At 44.7% G+C, this 23070-nt stretch overlaps 1 protein-coding gene across 1 annotated transcript in view; it reads left to right on the forward strand.

Moving 5' to 3' along the window:
- The first annotated feature begins 3799 nt into the window (after positions 1-3799).
- Positions 3800-23070, forward strand: part of LOC309397799 (START domain-containing protein 10-like) — a 28485-nt gene continuing 9214 nt past the window's right edge. The window contains exons 1-2 of the mRNA XM_081964150.1: positions 3800-4328; positions 19414-19561. Of these exons, the coding sequence (XP_081820276.1) occupies positions 4173-4328; positions 19414-19561 (304 nt within the window). The 5' untranslated portion in view covers positions 3800-4172. The remainder of the gene's footprint in view (positions 4329-19413; positions 19562-23070) is intronic.

Here is a 23070-nt window from a genome sequence, read left to right on the forward strand (position 1 = left end):
CCCATCCCCCGGAATATCCGTTTTTCTTCATGCACTGGGCTACCAGTCGTAGTCTCATTTCCCTCATCTCCTTTGTGGTTAATGTGAAAGTTGATTTCCCAGCAGCAGTGCAAGCGAACGAAAATATGATTGTGTATCCTTTTTTATCTGGAGGCCCTGTAACTGCAGATTCATAATCCACCGTAACTGCAATTTTAGATGGGAGAGGCTTGGAATAAACACACAGATGTGGCCTTTCGCTCATCAAAGAAGATAATTTATAGCTTTTCAAGAGGGTCTGGTATAACTTGCCCTGGGCACCTTCTTTTGTTTTTTGGGTTCCACACAAGACTTTGAATAAATGTTGTGTAATGAGTTTGCATCTCAATCGGCAGAAAAATTGGTTTGAACAACTTTGTAATCCTGTGTTATTTCCCCCAGAGTTTGTCACTATCAAAAGTTTGGCTGGCCTAACAGATGCGTGCAATTAAAGCATTCATGTGAATTATCTCAACAGGGCAGCTCAAGTGTAGTAAAATAAGTTTGGCCAAATGTATAAAATCTGTAATTGAGCAATTAGGTTTATTGGACCAGGCAAAAATTGAAGAAAAGACAAATGAAAAGTTGCACAGCCATGGTATTCTGTGTGTGCTAAAAAAAACAACCCAGTGATGGTGTGAATTCCTGTCAGATTTACCTTATTTCTCCTTTTATTATTCAGGAGAGTTTTGTATTATCCCTTTTCCAAGGTTATGCGAAGGGCTCATGATCTCAATAACAAGACTGTTTTCAAGCAAATGAACTGCAATACTAGAAATGTGTCTTTGAAGCTTAAAAATTGGAAAACACCACGGCAAACCTTGGGGCTAATTTAAATTATACAGCAATGTCATATTTGATGATACCCATCACCCATCTCTTGAGCAAATGTGCCCAAGGAGAGGTCCAGAACAGAGAGATCCATCGATGGAGCATCTTCTAGTATAATCTGTCATTGGATTTATTGATCGGTCCATCACTAGCAGATAAAGCTAATTTTTAAGAGATTAATCCTTTCATTTAGAGACATCCAGAATTTGGTCCGTGCATGGCATCCGTTTAAAGCTCTGATTCCTGGCTCAGTACTGACCCAAAGCTTTTATGTATAATTTGGCTTACCATATTATGACAGTTTCTCAACTTAAAGCCACTTTTAAACCTTGTGGACTTCAACTCCCAAAATTCTTGGCTGGGAATTTCTGGGAGCTAAAATCCAAAGTGGCCAAGGTTCAAAAAAACACTGCCTGTAACAGTGATATCGAAACTTTTCGGCACCAACTGCCCAAACCGGAACATGTGTACATACAGTATGCGAGTGCTGGAAACCCAAAGACCAGCCAGCCGGCACATGAATGCCTGTTTTTCAGGCTGTTTTGGCCAAAAAAAATGGCCAAAAAACCATCCTGAAAAGTACCTGAAAAACAAGCTACTTTGGGGGCTTTTTTCAGGCTGTTTTTCCAGGTCATTTCCGAGTCGCTTTCTGGTGCTCCAGTGCCTGCGAAGACCAGCGGGAAACCAAAAGAGCAGCTGGCAATGGTGCACGTACCCACAGAGAGAGCTTAATGCAATAGCAGAGTTGGAAGGGACCTTGGAGGTCTTCTAGTCCAACCCCCTGCCTAGGCAGGAAACCCTACACCACTTCAGACATCCAACATCTCGTTAAACTTTCCAGTGTTGGGGCATTCACAACTTCTGGAGGCAATTTCTGTTCCACTGATTAATTGTTCTGTCAGGAAATTTCTCCTCAGTTCTAAGTTGCTTCTCTCCTTGATTAGTTTCCACCCATTGCTTCTTGTTCTACCCCCGAGTGCTTTGGAGAATAGTTTGACTCCCTCTTCTTTGTGGCAGCCCCTGAGATATCGGAACGCTGCTATAATGTCTCCCCTAGTCCTTTCCATTAAACTAGACATACCCAGTTCCTGCAACCGTGCCACGTCTGGCACTTGCGCCGTAGGCTCCCCATCACGGGCCTATCTTACCCACTGCTGCCAATTCCCTGCCACTTCCTATCTGGTCAATGGAGAAGCAGGTAGGAAATTGGCCTGCCCTGCCCAAGGAAATGTGTGCGGAAGGGTTAAATTCCCCCAAGCAAAACTTCCCCCCTCCCCTCTGGGACTCGGCCTTTGCACATGTTCTCTTTGTGGCCGTTTCTCTTCTGCCAGAAAAGCCCTTGGCTCCAACGAAAAGCTGCTCCAAAAAGAGCTTTTCAACAAGACAACCCCACAGCTCCGCCTCGTTTACAGACAGTCCTCCTTCTCCCAGGAGCAACTCCAAGAGGAATTAATCTTGGAATGAAATTTCTAGCAAAAACTCCTCGCCTCCCAAGAGCAGGTGGAACTATTTTCGACCTTTTGCAAAACGTGTCTAGCTTGCCTGGTTTGGTGGTGGTTGGTTTTTCTCACGCCCACGTTCTCCGTCTCCGGAGTGGATTTTTATGGCTTTTTAAATCACAACTTGCCTTTGCTTTTACGGCACTGTGACGCGTGTGGATGGGGAAACCAGACGATGCATAAGCAGGGTGCATTTCTTTAAAAAATCCATGTGCTCCGTAGCCCCAATTGAGAGTTGCAGGGGAGGGGGGGGAAAGAAAGCTGGAGTTTTTCACCTCCTCTCCCTCCTTTGGCTTTCAAACAACCCCAATAAATATTTTACAGGCGGGCAAGAAACCGCAGGGGAATAAGGACGTTTTTTCTCTCTCTTTTTTGTAAGTTATTTTCTCTTTTTTGCAATGTTTTTGTGTGTGTCTAACCACACCTATCCAAATAAAATAGTCTGTTCTACTCTCTCCTTCCTTTCTCAAAACAGGCAGTCCTCGACTTACAGCAGTTCATTTAGTGACCACTCAAAGTTACAACAGTACTGAAAAAAAGTGACCGATGACTGTTTTTCACACTTATGACCGTTGCTGCATCCCCACGGATACGGGATCACATTTCAGACGCTTGGCAACTGGTTCATAGTTATGACGGTTGCAGTGTCCCGGGCTTACGTGATCCCCTTTTGTGAACTGATGTCAGTGGGGAAGCCAGGTTCACTTAACAAACACTCACTAACGTCACAATTGCAATGATTCGCTTAACAACAGTGGCAAAAGTCATAAAGTGGGGTAAAACTCGCTTAATTAATGTTGCACTTGGCAATCTAAATTTTGGGCTCAATTGTGGTCTTAAGTTGAGGACTATCTGTAATGTTTCAGGCTCTTTTTTGTTTTTTACTTTTTAATTGTCCTCCAGCTCTCACTCATTTTTTTCTTCAAAAAATATTTCTGGCTTAGTTTTCCAAACTTTACTGATAGTTGTTTGTTTTCTTTCTTTCTCTCTATCACTCTTTTTCTCACTCTGTCTTCGTCCCTCTTCCTCCCCTCCCTTCCTCCCCTTCCCCTCTCCCTCCTTTTCTCCCCCCTTCTCTTCCTCCCTCCTTCTCCTCTCCCTCTTTCTCCCCTCCTTCTCCTCTTCCTCCCCCTTTCTCTTCTTCCCTCTCCTCCTCCTTTCCTCCTCCCTCTTCCTCTTTCCCCCACTTCCTCCCTCTCTTCTTCCTTCCTTCTCCTCTTCCTCCCCCTTTCTCTTCCTCCTTTCCTCCCCCCTCTTCCTCTTTCTTTCCCTTTCTCTTCCCTCTCTTCCTCTTTTCCTCCCCCCTCTTCCTCTTCCTCCTCCTTTCTCTTCCTCCTTTTCACCCTCCCTTTCTTCTCTTCCTCTCTCCTTCCTTCCCTCCCTCCCTCCCTCCCTCGCGCGCGCGGCGGTTGCATCGGGGGGGCTTCCATCGCGGAACGCGCCCGGCGTCTCAACAGTCCTGGCCGGAGTCCTTTCCCCGGCCGCCCTTGGAAACCTCGGGAGGCGCGGGGGCGGAGAGCAGCGCCTTCCCAGCCGCGGAGCCCCGGCAGGAGGAGGAGGAGGAGGAGGCGGAGGCGGGCGGCCAGGCAAGCGGGCGCTGCTCCCGGGCGGGGCCAAGCGGCGGCGCAAGCGGCACAAGCGGCAGCGCCTCACCTGCCCGCCGTGCGCTCCGTCGGCCCCGGCCGGTGTGCTGGGAGCCCGGCAGTCGTCCTCGGCGCTGCTGCTGCTGCTGCTTCGCCACCTGCCCCGGCGCCGCACCTGCCTCGCCCCGCCCGCCCGGCCGCCCGCCCGGCCGCTGGCTCTGCCTCCCACCTGGGCGCCCGCATGGAGCCCGTCCGGCTCCCCGACGAAGCCGCCTTCCGCGCCTTCCAGGCGGAGTGCGAGACGGAGCTGGGCTGGCTCAGCCGCTACAACCGCGAGGGCATCGCCGTCTGGGGGCAGCAGCCTCCCCAGGGGGACTTCGCCGTGCACCGCGTCAAGGTGAGCCCCGTGGGAAGGCGCGGACACGTGTTAGCGGGCCAAGCGAGGGCCCAGAGGCGCCGGACGCGGGCAGGGCAACAAAGCTGCCTCCTCAAAAGACCCCCCCCCCTTTCTCTGCTCTTAGTCTCTTAACTTTCTCCCAAGGCTTGCGGGTCGGTGGCTTGTGTGTGTATGTGTTGCGTGTCAGCCCTCGCCTGTCCCGAAGGACCAGCTGCTTTTTTCTCCCCCGAGTTGTGGGTTAGCCAAACGCGTGTCCTTGCGTTCCCACGTGCCTCGGGCTGAGTTCCGCGGAGCCATCCCAGGAGGGACTCCCTCGGACTTTGCCTGCGTGATGCTGTTGGCCCAAACCTGGGTTAATTGAGGAAGCCGTAGGTCAATGAAGAGGGGGGGGGGGAGTTTATTTTATTTTATTTATTTATTTTATTTTTGTTTATTTTATTTTTATTTGTTTGTTTTATTTGTATTTGTTTATTTTATTTTTATTTGTTTATTTTTATTTTATTTTATTTTTATTTGTTTATTTTATTTTTATTTGTTTATTTTATTTCACCAAGCATGAATTAGATAACAGATAGAAGTATAGCCATGATTTTGAATACACGAAATGGATACGAATACAAGGGAAGATGAGGACAGGGATGGGTAGGCACACTGGTGCGCTTATGCACGGCCCTTAAAGACCTCTTAGGAATGGGGTGAGGTCCATGGTAGACAGTTTAAGGTAGAAGCTGTGAGAGTTTGAGGGTGTAACAACAGAGTCAGGTAGAGCATTCCAGGCATTGACCACTCTGTTGCTGAAGTCGTATTTTCTGCAATCGAGTTTGGAGCGGTTTACCTTGAGTTTGTATCTATTGTGTGCTTGTGTATTGTTGTGGTTGAAGCTGAAGTAGTTGTTGACAGGTAGGACATTGTAGCAGATAATTTTGTGTACTCCGCTTAAGTCAGACTTGCAGGTCGGTGGTGTGTGTGCGTGTTGCGTGTCAGCCCTCGCCTATCCTGAAGGACATCCTCTTCCTATGTTTTTCCGGCATTGCCGGTTAGCCAAGCTCATGTCCTTGCGTTCACACATGCCTCTAGAGCCATCCAGGAGGGATTCACTCAGACTTTGCCTGGGTGATGTTCTTGGCCCAAACCTGGGTTAATTGAGGAATTCAATGAAGAAGTTGTAAACGCAGACTTTCCCTTCCTGCACTTGTGAATCAAGGAAATTGGAGTCCCCTGCTGTTTGTCAGCAACAGCTGCCTCGTCCCTTCCGGGAACTGAGGTTAATGACAAGCCAGGCGTGGTAGGAATGTAACAGAAACCTGACATTAAAAGCTTAAGTCCAATTAGCTGTAGGAACAGAATTTTCCTGGCGCTTTGTTATTATTTTCTTCTTCTTTTGATTTCTGTTTATATTTGTTTTGTGCATTTTTCTTTCTTTAATTCTTTGTGATTGGGGTTTCTCTGAACTGCGGCAGCCCAGGTCCTGGTTGGGATGTCGGTGAGGTAGAGAAGAATGGGAGAGATTCATAGACATTTTTCCCCAAATGTTTATTTCTTTTATTATATAAAATACAAAGAAATAAAATAGGGAATTAAGGGAAGAGAAACAGAGGGGGGAGAAGGGGGTGTGAGATACAAGGGAGGAGGAAGGAAGGGAGGAGGGAGGGAGGAAGAAAGAGAGAAAGAAAAAGAAAAAGGGCATTGACTTCCCACTCTTCCTAGCTCAGTACAAGATAAAAACATTCCATCCTCAACTTGTTGCTTTCATACGTTAATATATAACTAGCCATTTCTATAACGACAAATCTTTCGGATCAACAAAGTCAAAGTTTCATTTTTTTCTTTAATCACAAGCACAAAGTCCAGAAGTGATATCCAACCGAGAATATAGTTTCCTCCTCAAATAAAATAATCCATTTAACCATTCCTGCTTTAATCTTCCTTGCTATGGAAATAGTATGTATTCCCATTTGCACCTAATAATCTTTGTGAACTGTCACCGTTTCTATTAACGGGGTTCATTGTATGCTTTCAAATTCTTTTGAGACGTTACTGGCAGAAAAATTCATACACATTTTTAAAGCCGTAACTCTGATCAGATCCTGGATTGTGAATCTCAGTCCAACAGAGCAAACTGGGAGGTATCTTAGGTTGTTGTTGTTGCTTTTTTCCCCCCCATCTCTAAGGATGCACTGTGCCAAGGTTTCCATGGTCCACAGCCAGCTGAGTGACTCTGGATCACGAGAGTAGGGCCTATCATATGTGGGGACCTCAAACTAGGGGGAAAATGATGGGTTGTTGAACAATTGGCTTACAAGTTCTAATAAAAAGTTTTTCATTTTTGTGCAAACTTATCAATGTGTGAACTGTGTGGCACCTGGGTATAATACATTCTAATACAAATCAAACTCAAAAAAATAATCATCATCATTACTTTCAACCAATTTATATATTTCTAATAGCAATACATATTTATATGAAGTTGCAGTCTGTCATTATTCCATTATCCCATGTTTTCTCTTGTTATTGCTCGGATCCAGGTAGACAGCTTCATCCAGGTACTGGGGAAGCTGATGTGCTACAACTCTCTCGACAACCTTTGCTACAAAGCGAAGGTTGGAGACAGGATGATAGTTGGCTAAAGTTGGCTAAATCGAAATAAATAAATAAATAAATAAAGAAGCTGGGTCCAGGGAAGGCTTCTTGAGGAGGGGCCTCACCACCGCCTCCTTCAAGGCGGAGGGAAAGAACCCCTCTCTCAATGAAGCATTGGTAATCGCCTGGAGCCAGCCTCATGTCACCTCCCGGGAAGCCGAAACTAACCAAGAGGGACACGGGTCCAGCACACAAGTGGCAGCACTGAGTCTCCCCATAATCCTGTCCATGCCCTCGGGGGTCACAGGGTCAAACTCATCCCAGATTGTCTCCACAAGATTCATCCCCGTCGACTTGCCCGAATCTACCAAGTCAGAGTCCAAGCCTGTATCCTGCAGATACTTAACAAATTCCTCAGCCCTACCCTGCAAGGGGTCTTCCCCAGTTCCTTGATTAAGCAAGGAGCGGGTCACTCTAAACAGGGCGGCTGGGCGGTTATCTGCGGACGCGATAATAGTGGAAAAATGTTGCCGTTTTGCCGCTTTTATCGCCACCAAGTCCTCTTGGCTTGAGCCCTGACTGGCAAAAATGTGATCAATAAAATATTTTCCTTTGTACCGATCCTAGTGTTAGGTAATAGTTTCTCCTTTAATATCTGCTAGAAGCAGACGCCTCTTCTTGAGCAAGAAACTCAAAAGTTATTCACGTTAATCTAATAGGAGCCTCTGATTGGAAGTACGCCTTAATTAGAAGTTGGGCAGTAATGAAGCCAAAATTACTAGGTACCAAGACATACCAAAACCTAATTTAGATTTTACTTGGGCAGACAATCTTATCTTGTAGACTTAACAACTGCCTACAACTGACCTGATACCACCAAGAAACCAAGATGCTGCCTTTGGTTAGACTTTGAAGAGCCTCATCGTATTTAGGACAATTTTATCAATAGTTGTTTAGCCGTTTGGGAGGGTTTTGTCTTCCGAACGCCTAACAATTTTCACAAAGGATGCTTAAATAGACATTAGTAGTCCCTTGATTTTTAGTTATTTCAATACTTGGGTTTCAAAAACAACTTGTGGCACTTTAAATGAGAAAAAAAAATAGTTTGTTAGGTTTATAAAGCTGCCGAATTGGAAGTTGTAATTAAAAAAATAAGAGTAACCATCCAATACAGAATATAGACCATCGTTTGGGAAAGCTCATAATATGATTTTTGAGCCATCATTTTATTGCTCAGCAAGATCTAAAGACATCTTGGCCTGTGACTTGTCAAAATATTTTCTCGATGAAAAAAGAAATTAACTGGAATGAAAAATGACAACTTCTCCAGCTGAAAGTGTTCGATATAATTCTATATTTAAAAAATAAAATAAAATGACCCGAAGCAATAACTCCAATATAAGAAACTGCAGTAAAATTAGTCAGGGTACACATCTTTTTTTCCGTTGTTATTCAGCCTGCTGAACATCTGGCCAGTAATTACATTTTTTTCCCCCTCGACTTAAAATATCTTGGAACCGCAAAATGGATTGCATTTTGCTTTTAATTTTCCAGCAACCCTTGAGGCAGCCTAGATTGAAAGCATTGAAGGTTGTGGATTTTGCTGTTCATAGAGGGCTAATTTTCTTTGAGGTTTCGAAAGATTAGAAGGAACCGTAAATTATGGTTTACTGACTAAACTGTACACTCATTCGCCTCCTCCCTCCCATAAATTTAGGCCAGATTTCCCAGATCTTGTAATCTCCAAATGTGTGCGGAGAATGGACTGCAACTCTGAAGGAGGGCCCATCTCAGAGGCAGCAAACCGAGTAGAATTATCGTGCATCCCAGCTTCTAAATGGGTTACAGATAGTCCTTGAATTACAATGATTCATTTTACTGATCATTCAATTGAGAATATATCTGCTGAACAAAACTCTGCGTTGGCGACAGGAAGGGCATCCGGCCAGTAAACACTCAGCTTCATTCAGTTGCCCAGATTCCACCCCACAAGGGATTATGGGGTCATTAAAAGAGGATGGTGATGGCTTAGTGACCATCCAAAATTACGTCGTCACTGGAAAAAGTGACCTGGGATCATTTTTCACAGTTAACAACCTTTGCACCAATGATCCTTGTGATCAAAATTTATATGCTTGGCAACTGGTTCGTACTTACGACCGTTGCTGTGTCCCGAGGTGATTTGATCCCCTTTTACAACCTTCTCACCAGCCAAGTTCAATGGAGAAGCCGGATTCATTTAACAACCAGGTTGCCAACTTATCAACCGCAGTGATTCTACTTAACAGCTGCAGCAAAAAAAAAGCTCGTAAAACGAGGCAAAACTAACAGCAGACGTTTTGGGCTCAGTTGCGGTTGTAAGTCAAAAAGACTGCCTGTACTTGTTTCTTTAAAAACTCATACAATCATTAGAAAGTACTGTGTTTTCCCAAGATCGATTCCTTTCAAAGTTGTTACCAATAAAGGAGAATATTTGTAGGTGAAGTGAGAGATCTTTGGTGCTCTTTGAGTTTGGTTGCTTTCTTGCAGCACTGATGATGTTACCTAGTTGGGTAATTAAACATCTACAACAAAACAACTAAGCCCAAAAGTAAAACAATATTGGAATAGATTAAATAAAATGGCTCGAAGAAATAACCAAGCAGCAAATAGAGGTGAAACTGGAATTATTTTTATTGGGCATATTGACAGGGAAATCTTTTTTTGGGGGGGAACCCACAATATCTAATTTTACATATCATAATGGCAGCCGGAATTATGTATGCACAAAAATGGAAGGATAATTTTGTTCCATCAGAGAAAAAGGTGATAAGGTGCCTTGGGAAGGCCACACTTGGAATACTGCATTCAGTTCTGGTCGCCACGATGTAGAAAAGATGTGGAGACTCTAGAAAGAGTGCAGAGAAGAGCAACAAAGATGATTAGGGGACTGGAGGCTAAAACATATGAAGAACGGTTGCAGGAACTGGGCATGGCTAGCTTAAGAGAAAGAAGGACCAGGGGAGACATGATAGCAGTGTTCCAATATCTCAGGGGTTGCCACAAAGAAGAGGGAGTCAAACTATTCTCCAAGGCACTTGAGGGTAGAACAAGAAGCAATGGGTGGAAACTAATCAAGGAGAGAAGCAACTTAGAACTAAGGAGAAATTTCCTGATAGTGAGACCAATTAATCAGTGGAACAGAAGTTGCCTCCAGAAGTTGTGAATTCCCCAACACTGGAAGTCTTTAAGAAGATGTTGGATGGCCATCTGTCTGAAACGGTATAAGGTTTCCTGCCTAGGCAGGGGGTTGGACTAGAAGACCTCCAAGGTCCCTTCCATCTCTACTATTGTATTGTATTATTGTAAGGAGTGTGCAGAGATAGATAGCATCATCCAAGAGATCAGAGATAAAGGAGAAACAGATTATTCTAAGGTATGGAATGAATGGTATAAATGGTTAGAAGACAGGTGTAAACTTTAAGGAAAGATTAAACGAAGAAGATATAGGAGTTAGAAATTAGTAATATGTATGCATGGAAACGACACACAATGAATGGCTGTAACTCAAGAAATGAATATATTTGTATGTATAAAAACACTGGAATTACATGTATAGAGTAGCTCATTGGAATACTGATATGGAATTGTTGTATAGAAGGAAACAAAGGTTTTTTTTTCAAAAAACTGCGTAATAAAAATATTTAAAAAAGAAAAAACCAAGCTCAGAGACCCCCAAGGACCCCACAGTACTCCTCCTCCTCTTCCTCTCCTACTCCCTTCTAGCACTGATGATGTTACCTAGTTTGGTTAATGAAACATCTGCAAGGAAAAATCTAAGCTCAGAGAGCACCAAAGACCTCTCAAGGTCATTGCTTGCTGTAGGTAGCAGAGCTATGCAGAGAGATCAACTCTGAAACTTAAGTCAAGATATTTTTTTTTTTTTTTTTTTTTTATAATAAAATTTTATTGGTTTTTCAAGATTTATAGGGAAAAGGGTAAATGGACAGGTATACAAATTTTGGCAGTTGCAAAGTGTGTGAGGCCCCCCTCCCTCCATACCCATAGTATACATTTAATATAATGCATTAGTATATAATTGATTACAGTCAGCATATTAGTTCTATTATTAAATTCAATCAAATTAAACATTACAGTATAAAATCCAAATATAATTCCATTTTCACTTTCGGTCAGTTTATAATAATATGATTTTCTTGTTTATTTTTGTGATCTGAGTCTTCTTGCTATTGCCCCATCTCCCTCCACTGGCAGAGCTCTGGCCCCTCCCGTGTCCTGCGTGTCCGTTGTGGTATCTGGTGGTTTCTCTAGGAATGTTTTATTTTTTTCCATAAAGGCCTGCGCCTCTATGGGTGAATTAATTCTAATTCTTGTCTCCTCCCAGAATATCAGCATACCTTCAGGCATCAACCATCTAAACCACACCCCTTTCTGGTATAATTTATTCGCTAATTGCGAATAATTTTTTCTTTTTTCTCTAATCTTCTTAGGGATCTGCTTCAGAATGGTTATCTCCATATCATGATATATCAATGCTTGCCCCCTTTGTACACCCAGAATTTCATCTCTTGTGCTTTTTCTAAGAAATTTAATATGAACCTCCCTGGGTACATTGTGTGTTCTAGCGTAAGCTGAATTCACTCTATAAACCAGATCTATATCCCACCCCATCTGTTGTTTTTCTTTGTGTGTGTAGTCAGCCAGAATGTTTGTCATGATGTCCCTTATATTTTCCCCATCTTCTTCTATAACATTTTGAAATCTAAGATAATAGGACATTCTCTCAAATTCTAATTTCATCTGTTGGATGTCAAGATCTTTGTTCCCTTTCTGCACAGCTTCCACCCCCCCCCTCACCTCCTCCACCCCCCCTTCCACAAGATCCAGTCTCTGTGAGTTCTTATAAATTTGGGCTTGATTTTCTTTAATTTCATCTTTCATTTCCCTTAACTGTTTCTTGATTTCCTCCTGGCCCTGTAAAATTTGTTGAAGCATTTGTTGAAAGTCCATCTCTATAGTCTTAGGTTGCATCAGTTCTGTTATCTTGGACTGTGTGGCTGGACTGGATGTTACAGATGTTGGAGCAGATGTGTCAAAGCCAGATTTCCCAGGAGGTGGTCTTTTGGATGCCATCCTTTATAACATTAGAAGTTCAGTCCATATATAAGATAAACAGTTAGAAAAGAAGGGTAGCCAGGTGAGGTCCGGGAGCAGAAGAACCAGGCAGAAGAGAATCTCTCTAATAAGTCTGGCAATAGATGAAAGGTTTCCCCTAGAAAGTTCAAAAAGACCAATCCACAAGAGATTCCTCTGGGAGACACGGAGACAAAGACCGGAAGCCTGAATTTTAAAGGTGGAGTCAGGTTTCACAGTTCATAAAGACAACGGAAGTGTGCCATCTTGCCCTGCCAGTTTTGGGCACAGAGGCATATCAAAGTTTTAAAAAGTTCCAAAGGTCCTCAAATCTCAGTAAATAGTGAAATTAAATTGCAAAGAAAATCATCCAACCTGGGTGAGGCTTCATTCGTTGGCTCTCCCCCCTCCTCCTTCCCCGGGGGCTGAGAGCAAGATTATTCCTCGCCGCTTATCCAAGGGGGGGGGAAACCCCCCTCCCTCCAGCCGCGCCTCCAGAATACTCCGAAAGTTATTTAAAGAAAGCTAACTAGTTCTTTGTGCAAAATAGGGCATGAAGAGAGAAGCAGCCTCACCGCACCGCAGCTGCTTCCTTCACTTGCTTCATTCTCCCGACGGCTTTAGCGAGGCGCGAAGCGCAGAAACGCGAGGCGCCCTCCGATCTAGCTCCCCGGTGCCTTGGGCGCGCGAGAGACCTCCCGCCGGCCGCCGCCGATGCAGGAGCTCCCCGCGATGCCGCCCCTCCGGCAGGACCCCTCTGAGGGGTGTCCTGTGCCCCCCAAGGAGTGGGGAAGCCCACCGGAGAGCCGGAGCGGGCAAAGAGCTGCCCGTCGCCGCTGCCGCCGGAACCGGAACTCCGGCTCCAAACCCTTAAGTCAAGATATTTGAATAAGGCTAGGTGTGTACCTGTTGGGAGGAATGTTTACGTTTGTTAAATATGTTTTATAGTGGAATGTAAGCAACTGCATTACAAACGTAGCAATTGCACAGTGAGAAAAGAATTTATGTACATTGTGGGTAGCCTAAGGGACTTTTTCGAAAGGACTTTGTTTTTCCTTGAAAAGGTTTCACTTTTCATCCCAAGAAACTTCTGCAATTCTACATTGTGTGGACAGTTAAAATAAACCAAATCTAACACAAGGGGAAAAATATAATGTATGAGTAATACCAATATGGAATTCCATCTGATGCTCTCCAGATCTTGTGAAAAACATATTGCTTCACCTTATCATCTTTAGATCATACCTCGAATCCATTGCTTGATATCCAGGATAAAAGTCTTTCTATTTATTACATAAATTATTTCTTTTCCAAAGATCTTTTTACAAGGATGCAGTTCATATTTTAGAAATAGATTTTGACATTGCATTTATACCGTATCTAGTCTATTTCTATTCCCAAGATTGCATTTAATACAGGTAGTCCTCAACGTATGGCCACAATTTAGCCCAAAATTTATGTTGCTAAGTGAGAAATTTGTTAAGTGAGTTTTGCCCCATTTTATGACTTTTCTCATCCCATTTGTAAAACAGAATCACTGCTGTTCTTAAATCAGTAACACGGTTGTTAAGTGAACCTTGTTTCCCCATTAACTTTGCTTGTCGGAAGGTCGTAAAAGGGGATCACATGACTCCAGGACACTGCGACCGTTATAAATGTGAGTCGCGTGACCATGGAGATGCTACAATGGTCGCACCTGTGAAAAACTATTATGAGTCACCTTTTTCAGTGCTGTTGTAACTTTGAACCATTGCTAAATGAACTGTTGTAAGTCAAGGACTACCTGTATATGCTCGGATTTGAAAGCAAGGCAAGACCAAATCATATGAATAGGAGCACCTTAAAGCAGAAGTTTTTATAGATTAACAGAGTTGGAAGGGGCCTTGTAGGTCATTAGTCCAATCTCCCCTGCCCAAGCAGGAGACCCTACACCATTTCTGACAGATGGCAGTCCAATCTCTTCTTGAAGGCTCCAGGGATGAAGCTCCCACAACTTCCGAAGGCAACTTCTGTTCCATGGGTTGATTGTTCTCATTGTCAGGAAATTCCTCCTTATTTCTAGGTTGAATCTCTCCTTGGTTAGTTTCCATCCATTATTCCTTGTCTGGCCTTCAGGTGCTTTGGAAAATAGCTTGACCCTCCTCCTCTCTGTGGCAGCCCCTCAAATATTGGAAGACTGCTATCCTGTCTTCCCTGGTCCTTCTCTTCACTAGACTAGCCAGGGCCAGTTCCTGCAACCATTATTCGTATGTTTTGGTCTCCAGTCCTCTAATCAACTTGGTTGCTCTTCTCTGTAAGTCAGTCAAGGATTTAAAGTCAAAGACTACCTGTGTTTTTATTTATTTATTTTTTATTGAATGTAATATTGCCGCCTATTCACCCATGGCGACTCAAGGCAACTTCTAAATATAAAGCCACATTTAAAACAATAAAAACGAACAAAAAAGAATCAAATAAATTAATACAATACAAAATCACCCCATCCCCACCCTGGCGACAGCAGATCACACGAGCAATTTAAAGGGCTCCATCCCACTCTGGGTTCCCCAGGCCCGCTGGCAGAACCAGGTCCTCAGCGCCTTGTGGAAGAGTGTTAGAGTGGGGGCCATCCTAATCTCCGTGGGAAGGATGTTCCAGGGAGAGGGAGCCACCATGGAGAAGGCCCTTCTTCTTGGTCCCCAGCAGATGTGTCTCCCTGGGGGATGGGACCCTTAGCATTCCCTGCCTCCCCGCTCTGGTGGGTCGGGTAGATGTAACCAGCAGGAGACGGTCCCTCAGATAACCTGGTCCCAAGCCATATGCTAGGATCGAAAGCAAGACAAGACCAAATCATATGAGTAAAGGTAAAGGTTCCCCTCGCACATATGTGCTAGTCGTTCCCGACTCTAGGAGGCGATGCTCATCTCCGTTTCAAAGCCGAGGAGCCAGCGCTGTCCGAAGACATCTCTGTGGTCATGTGGCCGGCAGGACTAAACTAAACGCCGAAGGTGCACGGAACGCTGTTACCTTCCCACCAAAGGTGGTTCCTGCTTTTCTACTTGCATTTTTTACGTGCTTTCAAACTGCTAGGTTGGCAGAAACTGGGACAAGTAACGGGAGCTCACTCCGTTACGCAGCACTAGGGATTCGAACTGCCGATCTTTCTGATCGATAAGCTCAGCGACTTAGCCCCTGAGCCGCTCATATGAAGAGGAGCACCTTAAAGCGAAATGCGTCTTTCTGGACTCAAAAGTTACCCTTCATAGTTGGGATGAGATGTGTTGGATTTGGCGGTTTCTGGATACGTTCTCTACGCATATGTTTTGAATCGCATTTTGCTCATGGAATCCAGATTTCTGTACAGCAGTAACAAGCAGAGCCTGTTAATCCTCCAATTTCCCAATCTTCCCGTGTTCACTTACACTTGTTGTACAGGAAAATCCAGTAAAAAAAAAAAAATCCCTGTGGCAGCAAGGACATAATTCAGAAAGCAGAAAGTCGTAGATTACCCCTGCCGTAAAAATTCTCCTTTTTGCTGGCTCTTCTAATTCTAATCATTCCACAAAGAAGGCAAGAGAACGATTCCCTCTTTGCATTGTCGCTCTTGAATTCTTTTTAGGTTACAATTAGGTGAGCGTGATGAGAAATGTCCTTGATGGGACGTGATATGCCGGGTGGTTGAGTAATCCATGGGGACCCTAGATTCGCTCCTCGCTCTGAAGCCAAAGTCACAGTTTTACTAGCCAACCAGGAAGTTGGCCAACAGAGATCAATGATTTACAAAGAAGAGGTGGCGAAAGAGCTTCAGCGCTCCTACGGCAGTTTGTCTCAAAAGTAGAGAAATAGTAGGAGACGCTCGGGGATGAAAGTCGGCAGGTTCTGACAGGTTCTGGAGAACCGGTAACAGAAATTTTGAGTATGGGGATTCTGCAGCGGTCATAAGGATGAAAGAGTCCACGTTCTTCCTCAACCACAGAAGCTCCTTGGATGACCTCGGGCCACTCATGCTCTTGTCAGCTGAATCTCCCTTACAAACAGGACTAAAATAGGTCGCGTCCTGCATTTAGATATAAACGTATATAGCAGGGGTGTCCAAACTTGGCAACTTTAAGATTTGTGGACTTCAACTCCCAGAATTCCCCAGCCAGGTGGCTGGGGAATTCTGGGAGTTGAAGTCCACAAGTCTTAAAGTTGCCAAGTTTGGACACCCCTGCTATATAGCAAATAAAAATATCCTAGCATGCTGTATTTTTGGAAGTTATTTCTAGTCGGACTACCCGATTCTGTAACAGCTTTGTACCCTATGCCATCCGTCCGGTAAACTCACAAGATTCATTTTGCATCCGAACTAGACTGTCTTGTTTCTCTGTGTCATATATAATATATGTGGGTATGTGCATACTTTTTTATTTATTTATTTATATCCTCCTCATGTTTATCTAGTGCAGGGGTGTTAAACTCAAGGCCTGTGGGATGGATGCCGGTGCTTAGATCTGGCTCATGGAGCTACCCTGGGAACAGCAAATGTCCGGCCCGCGGTGCTACTGCCAGCAAAAACAAAGGCTGGGAGGGCTGCATGGGCCCCCACCCCTCTGAGCTCCACTTTCGCTGGCAGAGGCCTGCAGGAGGCTGTCGCAGCCGAAAACGGAGCTCGGGAGGCCGTTTTCTCCGGCAGAGTGATCTGGCCACACACACACAAACACACACACACTGAGGTCAAGCACAACCCTGACGTGGCCCTCAATGAAATCGAGTTTGACACCCCTGATTCAATGGTGAAAAAAGTCAGGTTCTGCATTTAGGCAAGAAAAACGAAATGCACAAGTACAATATAGGTGGTACCTTGCTCAATAGGAGTATGGTAGAGGGAGCTTGGAGTCCTAGTGGACAACCATTTAAATATGAGCCAGCCGTGTGCAGCAGCTGCCAAAAAAGCCAACACAGTTCTAGGCTGCATCAACAGAGGGAGAGAATCAAGATCACGTGAAGTGTTAATACCACTTTATAATGCCTTGGTAAGGCCACATTTGGAACAATTGCATTCAGTTCTGGTCACCACGATGTAGAAAAGATGTGGAGACTCTAGAAAGAGTGCAGAGAAGAGCAACAAAGAGGATTAGGGGACTGGAGACTAAAACATATGAAGAACGGTTGCAGGAACTGGGTATGTCTAGTCTGATGAAAAGAAGGACCAGGGGAGACATGATAGCAGTCTTCCAATATCTCAGGGGCTGCCACAAAGAAGAGGGAGTCAAACTATTCTCCAAGGCACCTGAGGGTAGAACAAGAAGCAATAGGTGAAAACTAATCAAGGAGAGAAGCAACTTAGAACTGAGGGGAAATTTCCTGACAGTTAGAACAATTAATCAGTGGAACAGCTTGCCTCCAGAAGTTGTGAATGCCCCAACACTGGAAGTCTTTAAGAAGATGTTGGATAGCCATTTGTCTGAAACGGTATAGGGTTTCCTGCCTAGGCAGTGGGTTGGACTAGAAGACCTCCAAGGTCCCCTCCAACTCTGCTATTGTATTGTATCTAGTGTATATTAGAGCTGGAGACCCTTTGAGAGCAATGGACAGCAAAATTTCACTTAATATATGCCAATCAGTGTACATTTAAAGCGAGAGTCAAGTTATTCTGGGTCTAAGTCTATAGTATGTTGTAATACTTGAAAGAGGATTGTTGTTGGCTTATAGTAGGAGGTAGAAATTATCCAGAGCATGCCAGTTTGGAGAGAGAGCAATGGGTTTCAAACATTTGTTTGCTAAGGGACAGAAGGTATTTTCACAGCCCCGTAGTTTATTCAGGTGACTTACACTGGATTTCACAAGGTCACCCTCATGCATGCAATCCAACCTGTTATTTTCCTAGATTGTGTATGTGGGGGGGGAATCATTATGTTGGAATGTTTTCTACATTTGCTCCTGTAGCCGTGATTAACAACGCAGGCTCCTTGCCAACCAAACTTTTATTGCTTCTAAAGCCTACCCTGCAAAGCCCACAACTTGAATCTTTTATTATTCTTTCTTCCCATTAGCATCCTGTTTATTTTGGTTTCCTGTTAATGGAACACTCAAGGCAGCCATCAACATTAAAGTGCAGGAAAATGCAAGATATACCTTTCAAATATTTAAACCAAGAAATACGGACTTAACCTTTCCCTGCCTCCCTTGACTCTGAATGGGACCCAAACAGTGGTGGGATTCAATTTTTTTTACTACCGGTTCTGCAGGCGTGGCATGGTTTGGTGGGCGTGGCGGGGGAAGGATACTGCAAAATCCCCATTCCCTCCCCATCAGCTGGGACTCGGGAGGCAGAGAATAGATGGGTACAGGGCCAGCCAGAGATTATATTTACCGGTTCTCTGAACTACTCCAAATTTCCTCTGCGGCTTCTCCAGAACTGATCAGAACCTGCTGAATACCCCCTCTGAACCCAAAGCTCACCAAACCAGCTGAGGATAAAACTATTGATCTGTCAGTTTCTCTCTTTCAAAGCCGTTTTAGATCAATCCCTTTTCATGAAAAATGAAACTCTAACTTTGATTTTGCTGATAGTGGAATCGTTGTTATAGATACCAGTTAGTATATATTCTTGTAGAAAAGTAAACAGTTGAGGTTGTAATGTTATTGTCTACTACTGTGCTAAAAAGAGTCGGAGGTCAGCGCCTTTTTTCCATCTTTTTCTCCTTCTACCCCACACTTTCCCTTTTTCCCTTGCCTAGTTTCCCATTATTTTCATTTTTCTTTGTATGCTATACTCTGATAAAGCTAATGAAAACATTTTGATCCATAGATTGATCACTTTTGCCACATCCGAGAGCAGAGAGGGGCGTAGAAATAGCACGTAGACTTATATACCGCTTCACAGTGCTTTTGTAACACACTCTTAAACAGTTTAGACAGTCAGCACATTATCCCCCAACAATCTGAATCCTCATTTAACCGACCTCGGGAGGATGGAAGGCTGAGTCAACCTTGAGCCAGTCAGGATCGAACTGCCGACAGCTGGCAGAGTTTTCCTGCCATACTGCATTCTGACCACTGCGCTTCTATTGGCTTATTTGTACAGCGTTTATATCCCGATGATGTCTGCGACACTCTCTGTGTAATAACACTGGTAATACTAGAGAAATTATAGAGACGGAACTCAAGATTCAAGACCATAGACCCAACCTAGGACAGCTTGCACATACCCTCTGCCTTCCGCCCATGCGCTTGGGCTTGAAAACATGCCTAAATGGAATGGCATAGAGCTGGGGGAGGGGAGAGGGTGACCCGCGATACCCACTATCGGTCCAAAACTGGCAGAATTACCACCTCTGTGTTTAACGATTCCCTACTCAGCACCGTTACACCAGTTCCTCTCCTGACGTTGCCTCTCCTTCGATCCCAGGGCCGTGTGAGCATGCCAGACGTATCAGCGGAGACGGTGTTTGATGTCCTCCATGACACCGAATACCGGAAGAAGTGGGACTTGAATGTTATAGAGACCCACGAGATCGCCCGGCTCTCGGACAATGCTGATGTGGGCTACTATTCTTGTGAGTAAGGACCTAGAGAAGATTTCATGATATTAGGGGCATCCCATTCTTAACAAGCAGCAGGATTCGATCCTTACTTTTTGGCCTCAGGGTTAAAAACTTGGCAGGGAGAGAGTTTCACTCAAATTAGGGGAGAAATTGTCGATCTATAGACCTTTTTTTTTTTTTTAAACTGGTGCCTTTGAGTCAGTCTTAACTCCTGGCAACTGTCCAGACCCGTGATGGCAAACCTAGGGCATGTATGCCAGAGGTGGCACACAGAGTCCTCTCCGCGGGCACGTCAGCCGTCGCCCCAGCCCAGCTCCACCACGCATGCGAGCGCGCCTCCTGCCAGCCATCTGGTTTTGGGGTCTCTGCCGTTCATGTACGGGGGTGGGGGTACATGGAGGTGCATGGGGGGGGGGCGGGGTGAACATGGTGCATGCAGGAGGGAGACACACAAGGGGGTGTCATGTGTGCATGCATGGGGATCGCATGTGCGGGTGGCAAGGCGCTGCGGGGGCATGCACATACAGGGGGGCAGGGAGTGCAGGGGATCACACGTGCATGCATGGGGTTGGGGCACACTTGGGGGGGGGTTGCATGCACCTGCATGGGGGGGCAGTGCGCATGTGTGGGGAGCCACTTGTGCATTGCATTGTGGGTGCATAATACACTTTCGGCACGCAGCGACAAAACTGTTAGCCATCCCTGGTCTAGGCTCTAGACAGCTTTGTATTTTTCTCGGCAAGGTATTCTGGATGTGGTTTGCCATTGCCTGCTTCCTAGGGCTGAGAGAGAGGGACTGGCCCGAGATTCCCCCTGGTGGCTTTGAGTCTGGGCTAAGACTAGAACTCTCTCTCTCCAGGTTTCCAGCCTGACGCCTTAACCACTATCCCAAACTGATTTTCTATCTTTAGGCCCCAAATTACATGGTTCTTTGAATGCTGTCATTAAACCAGATTTAGCTAATTTCAGCTTTTGGGATGACACAGACAAGACTGAGATGGCCTTAGTTCACGCTTCTGGAATTTCTTCTGGAATTAGAGGCATTCTCTCGATACCAGAATTCTCTCGATACCAGAAGTTGGAGACCTTCTCTTCTGAAGCCTTGCTCAAGCGCTTTCAGAAATGTTCATCTCTGGAGCCCAGCCTGCTTCGCCAGGTCTCACCAGTCCTAAAGTGGCCAATATATGCTGATACCTCAGATCCTTGGTAGGTAGAGAAGAGGACCTGCCTTCTGTGTGGCTTATGGTTGTCCCTTCAGAACCATATGGGGCAAATTGTGCCCAAAATATATGCCATAAAGGTGCTTAGGGGAATGGACTAGGATCAAAGCCAAAGTCTAGAGCAAAGGTGTCCAACCTTGTCCATTTTAAGACCTGTGGACTTCAACTCCCAGAATTCCTCAGCCAGCCATGCTTGAAGTTGAAGTCCACAAGTCTTTAAAGTTGCCAACCTGTTCCAGACTTCCTTCAGCTATGGAAGCTTGCTGGTTAACTATGACCTTTGAGCTGAAAGAAAGAGCAGTTATCAACTTAATAAATAAACACAATATTCATGACAAGAAGTGCAAGGGTTGTTATCTTTTTTAAAGCTTGGTGGCCTGATGTTCTGCAGGTCGTCCTCAACTTAGAATGATTCATTTAAGGACTGTTTGAAGTTACGTTGGTATTTTAAAAAGGGACTTACAATTGCACGCCTAGCAATTTGGCAAGTTGTTCTGACAGGATGGGATGCCATCAGGTGAAGGAAGGCCTCCTAGCTAGCCTTATAACTCCTACATACAAGGAAGAGGAGGAGAAGGAGAGAAGGAAGAAGAAGAAGAAAAGAGGAGGAGGAGGAGGAGAGAGAAGAAGAAGAAGAAGAAGAAGAAGAAGAAGAAGAAGAAGAAGAAGAAGAAGAAGAAGAAGAAGAAGAAGAAGAAGAAAAGAAGAAGAAGAAAAGAAGAAGAAGGGGAAGGGGAAGGGAAGGGGGGAGAAGCAGAAGCAGAAGCAGAAGAAGAAGAAGAAGAAGAAGAAGAAGAAGAAGAAGAAGAAGAAGAAGAAGAAGAAGAAGAAGAAAAGAAGAAGAAGAAGAAAAGAAGAAGAAGGGGAAGGGGAAGGGAAGGGGGGAGGAGGAGAAGCAGAAGAAGAAGAAGAAGAAGAAGAAGAAGAAGAAGAAGAAGAAGAAGAAGAAGAAGAAGAAGAAGAAGAAGAAGAAGAAGAAGAAGAAGAAGAAGAAGAAGCATTGTAATGTGTAAACACAAGGGGTTGCAGAATTCTTCCAAAGCTTTTGTTCTCTTCCCCTGAAAAGAACGATAAAATAGAATTCATTGTACGTAGCAGTTATAAGGATCGCTAGTTGGCTTTCCTTCGCCTGATGGTATCCCGTCCTATCAGAACAGCCAGCCAAATTGCTAGATGAGCTGGCATGCAAATGGGACGTCCCTGACATAGCAATGCCTGCATGCCAGAGGGGCCTCAGGTTGGCCAGCCTCACCTGGGTGATAAAAAAAGATTAACCTTTGTGGAATCATGGTTCTGAGTGCCACATACCCAGAGGGCTTTATAACAGTTAGAGAAGGTTTAGAGAGGAAAACAACAAAGACCATAACGAGGACTGCGGGAGCTGCTTGTGAAGAGAGGCTGAAGGCATTTGAGGAGTTCAACCTGAAGAAAACAAAACTTAAGGGAAGCGTGATAATGGCGTTGAGATGCATAAAGAAAAAAAAGAGATCAAAAACTTCCAGAAGGCTAGATTGGATGGTCTTTTGTGCTCCCTTCCAGCTCTACATTTCTAAGATTTAAAGCAGGGGTAAAGACATAAAGGGGGGTGGGAATATAGTTAGGATATAGATTAGCGAAGGTAAGGGAATAAGAAATGATACCAAATTATATTTGGGTTTGTGGAAATGCCATCCCAAGGAAACATAAACTGAGATCTGAAAGAGGCACCTACAACAATAGAAAAGAAAGGGAGAGAGGAGGAGGAGAGAATGAAAGGAAGTTGGGGGAAAGAAGAAAGAGGTAAGGAGAGGAGGATGGAAGGGAGAGGAAGAGAAGGAGAGAGGGTAGGGAGGGGAAGGGGAAGAGTAGGAGTGGGAGAAAAGGGAAGAAGGAAGGGGAAGGAGAGGAGGGAGGGAGGGAAAAAGGAAAGGGGAAGGAGAGGAGGGTGGAAGGGAGAGAAAGAAAAGGAGAGAGGGTAGGGAGGGAAAGAGGAAGAGTAGGAGTAGGAGAAAAGGAAGGGAAGAAGGAAGGGGAAGGAGAGGAGGGAGGGAGGGAAAAAGGAAAGGGAAAGGAGAGGAGGGTGGAAGGGAGATAAAGAGAAGGAGAGAGGGTAGGAAGAGGAAGAGGAGGAGTAGGAGAAAGGTAAGGGAAGAAAGAAGGGGAAGGAGAGGAGGAAGGAAGGAAGTAGAGAAGGGAGGGAGGGAGAAAAGAAAGGGAAAATAAGGTGGTGCTACAACAGGTGTAAGGGATGGTAAACAAAACAACCCAAACTGTATATTATAACCTATTAAATGAAATAATAAATGTATAAGAATGATAAAT

This window comes from Natrix helvetica, assembly GCF_964273705.1.
Source record: "Natrix helvetica genome assembly, chromosome: 11".
NCBI lineage: Eukaryota > Metazoa > Chordata > Lepidosauria > Squamata > Natricidae > Natrix > Natrix helvetica.